The sequence below is a fragment of the Panulirus ornatus genome, chromosome 10, assembly GCF_036320965.1.
Source record: "Panulirus ornatus isolate Po-2019 chromosome 10, ASM3632096v1, whole genome shotgun sequence".
Classification (NCBI taxonomy): Eukaryota; Metazoa; Arthropoda; class Malacostraca; order Decapoda; family Palinuridae; genus Panulirus; species Panulirus ornatus.
In genome coordinates, this window is record NC_092233.1 from 33,160,036 (window position 1) to 33,173,327 (window position 13,292).

Here is a 13,292-nt window from a genome sequence, read left to right on the forward strand (position 1 = left end):
TAATCCTCCATTACTTCCATAATTATACCTTAACTCATCATTATTCTGTTTAGGGACCGAGTGACACTTGTCCCCTGTTCTGTTTTTTCTTCTATTTCTCCTTCCATATCATCAAACTTACTCAGGATAGCTCCTAAATATTTAATTCTCTCTCCTCTTCCAGTCTTTCTCTCCCATATCCAAAAGACAGTTTAGTACACTTTCTTCTTCTACTCTATATGGTTTTGGAGAGTCTATACTTTCATTGTTTCCTTTCAAACACCACTGCTTCACTTTTACTTGCACTTGCCTTCACTTGCCTATGATTACATACATCATAAAACATACAACCTTCTTGAACTCCTTTTCACTCACAACAAACAACGCAGTATCATCCACAAAGCCACCATGCCTTACTGTCTCATACCATCTCTGCAACCCCTTTCCCATGGGGTATTCAGTGTTGTAAATGGAAATGTTGAAGACCTTGTGGATTTGTGTGCTGAAAAAAGACTGGTGATTGGGAGTACCTGGTTTAAAAAGAGAGAGATACATAAGTGTACATATGTGAGTGGGAGAGATGGTCAAAGGGCATTATTGGATTATGTGTTAAGTTATAGGAGTGTAAAAGAGAGACTTTTAGATGTTAATGTGCTGAGAGGGGCAGCTTGAGGGATATCTGACCAGTATCTTGTAGAGGCGAAAGTGAAGATTTGTAGAGCTTTTCAAAAAAGAAGAATGTTGGAGAGAAGAGAGTGGTGAGAGTAATTGAGCTTGGAAAGGAGACTTGTGTGAGGAAGTATTAGGAGAGATTGAGTGTAGAATGGCAAAAGGTGAGAGCAAATGCTGTGAGGGGAGTGGGTGAGGAATGGGATGTATTTAGGAAAACACTGATGGCATGAGAAAGGTGGGAGGTGGTAAGATTAGAAAGGGTAGTGAGTGGTGGGATGAAGAAGTAAAGTTGTTAGTGAAAGAGAAAAAAGAGGGTTTGGACAATATTTGCAAGGAAGGAGTACAAAGGACTGGGAGATGTATAAAAGAAAGTGGCAGGAGGTCAAGAGAAAGATGGAAGGGTTGAAAAAGAGGGCAAATGAGAGTTAGGGTGTGAGAGTATCTTTAAACTTTAGGGAGAATTTAAAGATGTTTTGGAATGAGGTAAATAATGTGCATAAGATGATAGAATAAATGGGAACATCGGTGAAGGGGAAAGTGGGGAAGTAATAACAAGGCAAGTAAGTATGGATATGTACATGTGTATATATGTATATGCCTCTGTATATGTATGTATATGTATATTTTTTTTTTTTTTTTTTTTTTTGCTTTGTCGCTGTCTCCCGCGTTTGCGAGGTAGCGCAAGGAAACAGACGAAAGAAATGGCCCAACCCACCCCCATACACATGTATATACACGCAAAATATACATACCTACACAGCTTTCCATGGTTTACCCCAGACGCTTCACATGCCCCGATTCAATCCACTGACAGCACGTCAACCCCGGTATACCACATCGCTCCAATTCACTCTATTCCTTGCCCTCCTTTCACCCTCCTGCATGTTCAGGCCCCGATCACACAAAATCTTTTTCACTCCATCTTTCCACCTCCAATTTGGTCTCCCTCTTCTCCTCGTTCCCTCCACCTCCGACACATATATCCTCTTGGTCAATCTTTCCTCACTCGTTCTCTCCATTTGCCCAAACCATGTCAAAACACCCTCTTCTGCTCTCTCAACCACGCTCTTTTTATTTCCACACATCTCTCTTACCCTTACGTTACTTACTCGATCAAACCACCTCACACCACACATTGTCCTCAAACATCTCATTTCCAGCACATCCATCCTCCTGCGCACAACTCTATCCATAGCCCACGCCTCGCAACCATACAACATTGTTGGAACCACTATTCCTTCAAACATACTCATTTTTGCTTTCCGAGATAATGTTCTCGACTTCCACACATTCTTCAAGGCTCCCAGAATTTTCGCCCCCTCCCCCACCCTATGATCCACTTCCGCTTCCATGGTTCCATCCGCTGCCAGATCCACTCCCAGATATCTAAAACACTTCACTTCCTCCAGTTTTTCTCCATTCAAACTCACCTCCCAATTGACTTGACCCTCAACCGACAAGAGCAAGGGAAGGAGTAGCAGTACTCCTGAAACAGGAGTTGTGGGAGTATGTGATAGAATGTAAGAAAGTAAATTCTCAATTGATATGGGTAAAACTGAAGTTTGATGGAGAGAGATGGGTGATTATTGGTACAGATGCACCTGGGCATGAGAAGAAAGATCATGAGAGGCAAGTGTTTTGGGAGCAGCTGAATGAGTGTGTTAGTGGTTTTGATGCACGAGACCGGGTTATAGTGATGGGTGATTTGAATGCAAAGATGAGTAATGTGGCAGTTGAGGGAATAAATGGTATACATGGGGTGTTCAGTGTTGTAAATAGAAATGGTGAAGAGCTTGTAGATTTATGTGCTGAAAAAGGACTGGTGATTCGGAATACCTTATTTAAATAGCTAGATATACATCAGTATACGTATGTAAGTAGGAGAGATGGCCAGAGAGTGTTATTGGATTATGTGTTTATTGACAGGCGCGCGAAAGAGAGACTTTTGGATGTTAATGTGCTGAGAGGTGCAACTGGAGGGATGTCTGATCATTATCTTGTGGAGGCTAAGGTGAAGATTTGTATGGGTTTTCAGAAAAGAAGAGTGAATGTTGGGGTGAAGAGGGTGGTGAGAGTAAGTGAGCTTGGGAAGGAGACTTGTGTGAGGAAGTACCAGGAGAGACTGAGTACAGAATGGAAAAAGGTGAGAACAATGGAAGTAAGGGGAGTGGGGGAGGAATGGAATGTATTTAGGGAATCAGTGATGGATTGCACAAAAGATGCTTGTGGCATGAGAAGAGTGGGAGGTGGGTTGATTAGAAAGGGTAGTGAGTGGTGAGATGAAGAAGTAAGATTATTAGTGAAAGAGAAGAGAGAGGCATTTGGACGATTTCTGCAGGGAAAAAATGCAATTGAGTGGGAGATGTATAAAAGAAAGAGACAGGAGGTCAAGAGAAAGGTGCAAGAGGTGAAAAAGAGGGCAAATGAGAGTTGGGGTGAGAGAGTATCATTAAATTTTATTGAGAATAAAAAGATGTTCTGGAAGGAGGTAAATAAAGTGCGTAAGACAAGGGAGCAAATGGGAACTTCAGTGAAGGGCGCAAATGGGGAGGTGATAACAAGTAGTGGTGATGTGAGAAGGAGATGGAGTGAGTATTTTGAAGGGTTGTTGAACGTGTTTGATGATAGAGTGACAGATATAGGGTGTTTTGGTTGAGGTGGTGTGCAAAGTGAGAGGGTTAGGGAAAATGATTTGGTAAACAGAGAAGAGGTAGTAAAAGCTTTGCGGAAGATGAAAGCCGGCAAGGCAGCAGGTTTGGATGGTATTGTAGTGGAATTTATTAAAAAAGGGGGTGACTGTCTTGTTGACTGGTTGGTAAGGTTATTTAATTTATGTATGACTCATGGTGAGGTGCCTGAGGATTGGCGGAATGTGTGCATAGTGCCGTTGTACAAAGGCAAAGGGGATAAGAGTGAGTGCTCAAATTACAGAGGTATAAGTTTGTTGAGTATTCCTGGTAAATTATATGGGAGGGTATTGATTGAGAGGGTGAAGGCATGTACAGAGCATCAGATTGGGGAAGAGCAGTGTGGTTTCAGAAGTGGTAGAGGATGTGTGGATCAGGTGTTTGCTTTGAAGAATGTATGTGAGAATTACTTAGAAAAGCAAATGGATTTGTATGTAGCATTTATGGATCTGGAGAAGGCATATGATAGAGTTGATAGAGATGCTCTGTGGAAGGTATTAAGAATATATGGTGTGGGAGGCAAGTTGTTAGAAGCAGTGAAAAGTTTTTATCGAGGATGTAAGGCATGTGTACGTGTAGGAATAGAGGAAAGTGATTGGTTCTCAGTGAATGTAGGTTTGCGGCAGGGGCGTGTGATGTCACCATGGTTGTTTAATTTGTTTATGGATGGGGTTGTTAGGGAGGTGAATGGAAGAGTTTTGGAAAGAGGGGCAAGTATGAAGTCCGTTGTGGATGAGAGAGCTTGGGAAGTGAGTCAGTTGTTGTTCGCTGATGATACAGCGCTGGTGGCTGATTCATGTGAGAAACTGCAGAAGCTGGTGACTGAGTTTGGTAAAGTGTGTGAAAGAAGAAAGTTAAGAGTAAGTGTGAATAAGAGCAAGGTTATTAGGTACAGTAGGGTTGAGGGTCAAGTCAATTGGGAGGTAAGTTTGAATGGAGAAAGGTCAAGTCAATTGGGAGGTAAGTTTGAATGGAGAAAAACTGGAGGAAGTAAAGTGTTTTAGATATCTGGGAGTGGATCTGGCAGCGGATGGAACCATGGAAGCGGAAGTGAATCATAGGGTGGGGGAGGGGGCGAAAATCCTGGGAGCCTTGAAGAATGTGTGGAAGTCGAGAACATTATCTCGGAAAGCAAAAATGGGTATGTTTGAAGGAATGGTGGTTCCATCAATGTTGTATGGTTGTGAGGCGTGGGCTATGGATAGAGTTGTGCGCAGGAGGATGGATGTGCTGGAAATGAGATGTTTGAGGACAATGTGTGGTGTGAGGTGGTTTGATCGAGTAAGTAATGTAAGGGTAAGAGAGATGTGTGGAAATAAAAAGAGCGTGGTTGAGAGAGCAGAAGAGGGTGTTTTGAAATGGTTTGGGCACATGGAGAGAATGAGTGAGGAAAGATTGACCAAGAGGATATATGTGTTGGAGGTGGAGGGAACGAGGAGAAGTGGGAGACCAAATTGGAGGTGGAAAGATGGAGTGAAAAAGATTTTGTGTGATCGGGGCCTGAACATGCAGGAGGGTGAAAGGAGGGCAAGGAATAGAGTGAATTGGATCGATTTGGTATACCGGGGTTGACGTGCTGTCAGTAGATTGAATCAGGGCATGTGAAGCGTCTGGGGTAAACCATGGAAAGCTGTGTGGGGCCTGGATGTGGAAAGGGAGCTGTGGTTTCGGGCATTATTGCATGATAACTAGAGACTGAGTGTGAACGAATGGGGCCTTTGTTGTCTTTTCCTAGTGCTACCTCGCACACATGAGGGGGGAGGGGGATGGTATTCCATGTGTGGTGAGGTGGCGATGGGGATGAATAGGGGCAGACAGTGTGAATTGTGTGCATGGGTATATATGTATGTGTCTGTGTGTGTATATATATGTGTACATTGAGATGTATAGGTATGTATATTTGTGTGTGTGGATGTGTATGTATATACATTGTGTATGGGTGTGGGTTGGGCCATTTCTTTTGTCTGTTTCCTTGCGTTACCTTGCAAACGCGGGAGACAGCGACAAAGCAAAATAAAAATAAATAAATATATATATATATATATATATATATATATATATTATTTTATTTTTTTTTTTTATTATACTTTGTCGCTGTCTCCCGCGTTTGCGAGGTAGCGCAAGGAAACAGACGAAAGAAATGGCCCAACCCCCCCCATACACATGTATATACATACGTCCACACAAGCAAATATACATACCTACACAGCTTTCCATGGTTTACCCCAGACGCTTCACATGCCTTGATTCAATCCACTGACAGCACGTCAACCCCGGTATACCACATCGCTCCAATTCACTCTATTCCTTGCCCTCCTTTCACCCTCCTGCATGCTCAGGCCCCGATCACACAAAATCTTTTTCACTCCATCTTTCCACCTCCAATTTGGTCTCCCTCTTCTCCTTGTTCCCTCCACCTCCGACACATATATCCTCTTGGTCAATCTTTCCTCACTCATCCTCTCCATGTGCCCAAACCACTTCAAAACACCCTCTTCTGCTCTCTCAACCACGCTCTTTTTATTTCCACACATCTCTCTTACCCTTACGTTACTCACTCGATCAAACCACCTCACACCACACATTGTCCTCAAACATCTCATTTCCAGCACATCCATCCTCCTGCACACAACTCTATCCATAGCCCACGCCTCGCAACCATACAACATTGTTGGAACCACTATTCCTTCAAACATACCCATTTTTGCTTTCCGAGATAATGTTCTCGACTTCCACACATTCTTCAAGGCCCCCAGGATTTTCGCCCCCTCCCCCACCCTATGATCCACTTCCGCTTCCATGGTTCCATCCGCTGCCAGATCCACTCCCAGATATCTAAAACACTTCACTTCCTCCAGTTTTTCTCCATTCAAACTCACCTCCCAATTGACTTGACCCTCAACCCTACTGTACCTAATAACCTTGCTCTTATTCACATTTACTCTTAACTTTCTTCTTCCACACACTTTTCCAAACTCAGTCACCAGCTTCTGCAGTTTCTCACATGAATCAGCCACCAGCGCTGTATCATCAGCGAACAACAACTGACTCACTTCCCAAGCTCTCTCATCCCCAACAGACTTCATACTTGCCCCTCTTTCCAAAACTCTTGCATTTACCTCCCTAACAACCCCATCCATAAACAAATTAAACAACCATGGAGACATCACACACCCCTGCCGCAAACCTACATTCACTGAGAACCAATCACTTTCCTCTCTTCCTACACGTACACATGCCTTACATCCTCGATAAAAACTTTTCACTGCTTCTAACAACTTTCCTCCCACACCATATATTTTTAATACCTTCCACAGAGCATCTCTATCAACTCTATCATATGCCTTCTCCAGATCCATAAATGCTACATACAAATCCATTTGCTTTTCTAAGTATTTCTCACATACATTCTTCAAAGCAAACACCTGATCCACACATCCTCTACCACTTCTGAAACCACACTGCTCTTCCCCAATCTGATGCTCTGTACATGCCTTCACCCTCTCAATCAATACCCTCCCATATAATTTACCAGGAATACTCAACAAACTTATACCTCTGTAATTTGAGCACTCACTCTTATCCCCTTTGCCTTTGTACAATGGCACTATGCACGCATTCCGCCAATCCTCAGGCACCTCACCATGAGTCATACATACATTAAATAACCTTACCAACCAGTCAACAATACAGTCACCCCCTTTTTTAATAAATTCCACTGCAATACCATCCAAACCTGCTGCCTTGCCGGCTTTCATCTTCCGCAAAGCTTTCACTACCTCTTCTCTGTTTACCAAATCATTTTCCCTAACCCTCTCACTTTGCACACCACCTCGACCAAAACACCCTATATCTGCCACTCTATCATCAAACACATTCAACAAACCTTCAAAATACTCACTCCATCTCCTTCTCACATCACCATATATATATATATATATATGTATATATATATATATATATATATATATCTTCTTTCTTCTTTTGCTTTGTCGCTGTCTCCCGCGTTTGCGAGGTAGCGCAAGGAAACAGATGAAAGAAATGGCCCAACCCACCCCCATACACATGTATATACATACATCCACACACGCAAATATACATACGTACACAGCTTTCCATGGTTTACCCCAGACACTTCACATGCCTTGATTCAATCCACTGACAGCACGTCAACCCCGGTATACCACATCGCTCCAATTCACTCTATTCCTTGCCCTCCTTTCACCCTCCTGCATGTTCAGGCCCCGATCACACAAAATCTTTTTCACTCCATCTTTCCACTTTGTCGCTGTTTGTGTCTTAGCATGATAAAATGAAGTTGCAGTAAACTTCATATGGACTCATTGACCAAATTTATTTTTGTTCTTTTAGATTTATTCCTGTGAGTTTGTGTGTGTAGGTGGGATTGGGGGCATTTTGTTATCCAGTGTCTGTGGGCATGACGCATCTGGGCAAATCCGTCAAAACATTAATAAAGTGGTGCAAGGAATGTAAATAATCAGCAGAAGATAAGGTAGGTGAGTTTATACTGATCATCAGTTGATTTTAAACAGTTCAGTTAAGAAGAGCTTACCTTTACAGTCTCAAGTTTCTGATTTCATAATTTTCACTTGTCAAACTATTTCTGCCAAGTTCTGTGGCAGATGATAAGGTAGGTGGGTTTATACTGATCATCAGTTGATTTTAAACGGTTCAGTTAAGAAGAGCTTACCTTTACAGTTTCAAGTTTCTGATTTCATAATTTTCACTTGTCAAACTATTTCTGCCAAGTTCTGTGGCAGGAAATTTGGCTTTTTCTGTAGAGTGCAAAAGCATATGCTTCCTCGTTGATTTTAATTCCTCCTAGATTTTAATTCATAGCAGTAATTGAATCATATTAAATAAAGTGATTGCAGGATGTTGAATCCTTCACTTGTTCCTTTATTCTCATATCGTAGTGATTGCAGGATGTTGAATCCTTAGGTTGTTCCTTTATTGTTATATCATGTATTATACTTTATTAGTTTCTTGAGAATTATTGTATTAGTAAATTAGTTTAGAATGCTGTACTTTCTTTGGAAAAAATAAGTAAAATTGATATATTACATTCAGAGTAGTGTCAAAGGGAAATTTAATTGTTTTATATATTATTAGGCTATATCACTAGTTGATAAAAGTAGGTATGCTTGGTATGATTTGCAGGGGTTGATGATGGGTGTGGAAGAGAGTAATAGATCCTGTCCCCACTCTTGCCAGTCTCTTCCTGTGCTCTAGTGATGGTGTTTTTACATTCCTGTAACCCCCATGGACCTCTCACCAGACTTCAGGTAAGGAGCTTATATTGTCATAATTGGAAATATATGTATCTATTTTTTCAGTCTTTTTGATTATTATTTATTATTTAATTATTATATATATATGTGTCGGAGGTGGAGGGAACGAGGAGAAGAGGGAGACCAAATTGGAGGTGGAAAGATGGAGTGAAAAAGATTTTGTGTGATTGGGGCCTGAACATGCAGGAGGGTGAAAGGAGGGCAAGGAATAGAGTGAATTGGAGCGATGTGGTATACCGGGGTTGACGTGCTGTCAGTGGATTGAATCAAGGCATGTGAAGCGTCTTGGGTAAACCATGGAAAGCTGTGTAGGTATGTATATTTGCGTGTGTGGACGTATGTATATACATGTGTATGGGGGTGGGTTGGGCCATTTCTTTCGTCTGTTTCCTTGCGCTACCTCGCAAACGCGGGAGACAGCGACAAAGCAAAAAAAAAAAAAAAAAAAAATCTTTTACTTTGCTGTTCTTTATTTTTCTCTGTTGTATTTTATTTTCCTATACTATATAGGAATTATATGGAACTACCTAATAGTGGACTGGCAGGATAACTATTTTCTGACTTATTTTATTTGGAGCATTATTTTAGTTGGGGATGTGGTCAACTTTTCTGGAAAATGCTCTTTGCTCCACAACCTAGAGATAAGTGACTCAAAGTATATTTTTTTAAAATGAATGTTTTTGACCAAAGAACACCAAACATCAAAATACACAAATAGGTAGTGGCAGATACTTGGTTTTAGAATGCATTGAAGCAAAAAAACATTGGTTTATAATGCAGTGAAGCAAAAAACTGTTGAACTTCTTGGATTTTTTTTTCCAGATTTTTCCATGATTCATTGATTTTGTGTGTATGGTCATGTGGTACCTGTATATATTCTTTTATCAAAAGAAATTAAGGAATGTGAATTTTTTTCTTCCACTGGTTGTTTAGAATTTGTATGCTATTGGCCATTAGAATTTCAGCATCTTTTTTTCCTCTGTGATTTGTTTGTTAGGCGAAAATTTTTTTCATGACTGATTAGTGCATACATTATATGCTCTTGTTTATATTTGATATAGATCCAGAAATGTGGATTTTTTGTCAATTTGAGCCTTTGCAATGCATGCTTCATACAGTAGCTCACAGAATGTCACTTACCACATGATGTCATCTGTATGTAGTCAGTCTGTTATGTTTGTGGATTTACTCCACCATAGTATTTTTCACTGTTGGGTGCAAATGCCCAAAACTTTTTTTTTTTTGAATGTGCCAAGAAAGAGCAAGAAGCTTAGCATTTCCTGAGAGGACAAGTAAGTCACTATCAAGAGCCTAGAAGGTATTGATTGGCTGCATGATTTAGCCAGGGCCTTAAACTTTAAGTATGCTATTATTTGCAGAATTTTTTTTAAGCTAGCCTTGCATTTACATGACTTTTTCATATATATTCATTTTATCAGTAACATGATGAAAAAGAAAGTAGTCTTCTTGGAATTTTTTGAGTCATTAAAGGGGCTTGTTAAGGGGGGTTTAGGGTCGTACATATCTCCAGTAGACCCATGTTAACTCCAAAACATTTTCCATATCAGATATTGTGGAGGTGGGGGGTTACAACACTTTGAGTTGCAGTGTTTTGTACTTTTGATATTCTAGAACTAGGGTACATTGTATCTACTTGGAGAATATAAAATATATATATTTCATGAAGATTATCAGTGTATGTATGTATATATGTATGTATATGTATTTAGCTAAGTAGCTCCTGGACCTGGAACCTCTAGGCTGTTTTTCATGTAAGAGTAGGGTGAGTTGGATTCCTATTGGGTGGGAAGATTTCTGACATTGATCTGCCCCATACTGTCCACTGATATTGATAAAGCCTCATCAAAGGTGTCTTTCTGCTTGGTGTTACCAATTGAATGCAAGACTAGGGAAACCTAATATATATTCCCATGTATTCTTTTTGCCATAGGAGACTTAAAGAGGTGGTAGCAAGGGGGCACTGGAAATCCTTCCCTCCAGTTTTTACTTTTCCAAAAGAAGGAACAGAGGAGGGGGCCAAGTGAGGATATTCCCTCAAAGGCTCTCCTCTGTTCTTAACGCTACCTCGCCAACGCGAGAAATGGTAAATAGTATGAAAAAAAAAATATATATATATATATATATATATATATATATATATATATATATATATATATATATATAGGGGGATAGGGGAGAAAGAATACTTCCCACGTATTCCCTGCGTGTCGTAGAAGGCGACTAAAAGGGAAGGGAGCAGGGGGCTGGAAATCCTCCCCTCTCGTTTTTTTTTTCTTTTTTTTAATTTTCCAAAAGAAGGAACAGAGAAGAGGGCCAGGTGAGGATATTTCCTCAAAGGCCCAGTCCTCTGTTCTTAACGCTACCTCGCTATTGCGGGAAATGGCGGATAGTATGAAAAAAAAAAAATATATATATATATATATATATATATATATATATATATATATATATATATATATATATATATATATATATTTTTTTTTTATACTTTGTCGCTGTCTCCCGCGTTTGCGAGGTAGCGCAAGGAAACAGACGAAAGAAATGGCCCAACCCCCCCCCCCCATACACATGTACATACACACGTCCACACACGCAAATATACATACCTACACAGCTTTCCATGGTTTACCCCAGACGCTTCACATGCCTTGATTCAATCCACTGACAGCACGTCAACCCCTGTATACCACATCGCTCCAATTCACTCTATTCCTTGCCCTCCTTTCACCCTCCTGCATGTTCAGGCCCCGATCACACAAAATCCTTTTCACTCCATCTTTCCACCTCCAATTTGGTCTCCCTCTTCTCCTCGTTCCCTCCACCTCCGACACATATATCCTCTTGGTCAATCTTTCCTCACTCATTCTCTCCATGTGCCCAAACCATTTCAAAACACCCTCTTCTGCTCTCTCAACCACGCTCTTTTTATTTCCACACATCTCTCTTACCCTTACGTTACTTACTCGATCAAACCACCTCACACCACACATTTTCCTCAAACATCTCATTTCCAGCACATCCATCCTCCTGCGCACATCTCTATCCATAGCCCACGCCTCGCAACCATACAACATTGTTGGAACCACTATTCCTTCAAACATACCCATTTTTGCTTTCCGAGATAATGTTCTCGACTTCCACACATTTTTCAAGGCTCCCAAAATTTTCGCCCCCTCCCCCACCCTATGATCCACTTCCGCTTCCATGGTTCCATCCGCTGACAGATCCACTCCCAGATATCTAAAACACTTCACTTCCTCCAGTTTTTCTCCATTCAAACTCACCTCCCAATTGACTTGACCCTCACCCCTACTGTACCTAATAACCTTGCTCTTATTCACATTTACTCTTAACTTTCTTCTTCCACACACTTTACCAAACTCAGTCACCAGCTTCTGCAGTTTCTCACATGAATCAGCCACCAGCGCTGTATCATCAGCGAACAACAACTGACTCACTTCCCAAGCTCTCTCATCCCCAACAGACTTCATACTTGCCCCTCTTTCCAAAACTCTTGCATTCACCTCCCTAACAACCCCATCCATAAACAAATTAAACAACCATGGAGACATCACACACCCCTGCCGCAAACCTACATTCACTGAGAACCAATCACTTTCCTCTCTTCCTACACGTACACATGCCTTACATCCTCGATAAAAACTTTTCACTGCTTCTAACAACTTTCCTCCCACACCATATATTCTTAATACCTTCCACAGAGCATCTCTATCAACTCTATCATATGCCTTCTCCAGATCCATAAATGCTACATACAAATCCATTTGCTTTTCTAAGTATTTCTCACATACATTCTTCAAAGCAAACACCTGATCCACACATCCTCTACCACTTCTGAAACCACACTGCTCTTCCCCAATCTGATGCTCTGTACATGCCTTCACCCTCTCAATCAATACCCTCCCATATAATTTACCAGGAATACTCAACAAACTTATACCTCTGTAATTTGAGAGTATCATTAAATTTTAGGGAGAATAAAAAGATGTTCTGGAAGGAGGTAAATAAAGTGCGTAAGACAAGGGAGCAAATGGGAACTTCAGTGAAGGGCGCAAATGGGGAGGTGATAACAAGTAGTGGTGATGTGAGAAGGAGATGGAGTGAGTATTTTGAAGGTTTGCTGAATGCGTTTGATGATAGAGTGGCAGATATAGGGTGTTTTGGTCGAGGTGGTGTGCAAAGTGAGAGGGTTAGGGAAAATGATTTGGTAAACAGAGAAGAGGTAGTGAAAGCTTTGCGGAAGATGAAAGCCAGCAAGGCAGCAGGTTTGGATGGTATTGCAGTGGAATTTATTAAAAAAGGGGGTGACTGTATTGTTGACTGGTTGGTAAGGTTATTTAATGTATGTATGACTCATGGTGAGGTGCCTGAGGATTGGCGGAATGCGTGCATAGTGCCATTGTACAAAGGCAAAGGGGATAAGAGTGAGTGCTCATGTATATATATATATATTTTTTTTTTTTCTTTTGCTTTGTCGCTGTCTCCCGCGTTTGCGAGGTAGCGCAAGGAAACAGACGAAAGAAATGGCCCAACCCACCCCCATACACATGTATATACATACGTCCACACACGCAAATATACATACCTACACAGCTTTCCA

At 41.1% G+C, this 13,292-nt stretch overlaps 1 protein-coding gene and 1 long non-coding RNA gene across 2 annotated transcripts in view; both read left to right on the top strand.

Annotated features, from left to right (window-relative positions):
• Window positions 1-13,292, top strand: part of LOC139750888 (uncharacterized) — a 330,261-nt gene that overhangs the window by 100,873 nt on the left and 216,096 nt on the right. The window lies entirely within an intron of this gene.
• The window catches only part of LOC139750703 (uncharacterized), a 231,517-nt gene that overhangs the window by 8,386 nt on the left and 209,839 nt on the right, over window positions 1-13,292 (top strand). Inside the window, exon 2 of the mRNA XM_071665380.1 lies at window positions 8,520-8,644. Within this exon, the coding sequence (XP_071521481.1) occupies window positions 8,622-8,644 (23 nt within the window). The 5' untranslated portion in view covers window positions 8,520-8,621. The remainder of the gene's footprint in view (window positions 1-8,519; window positions 8,645-13,292) is intronic.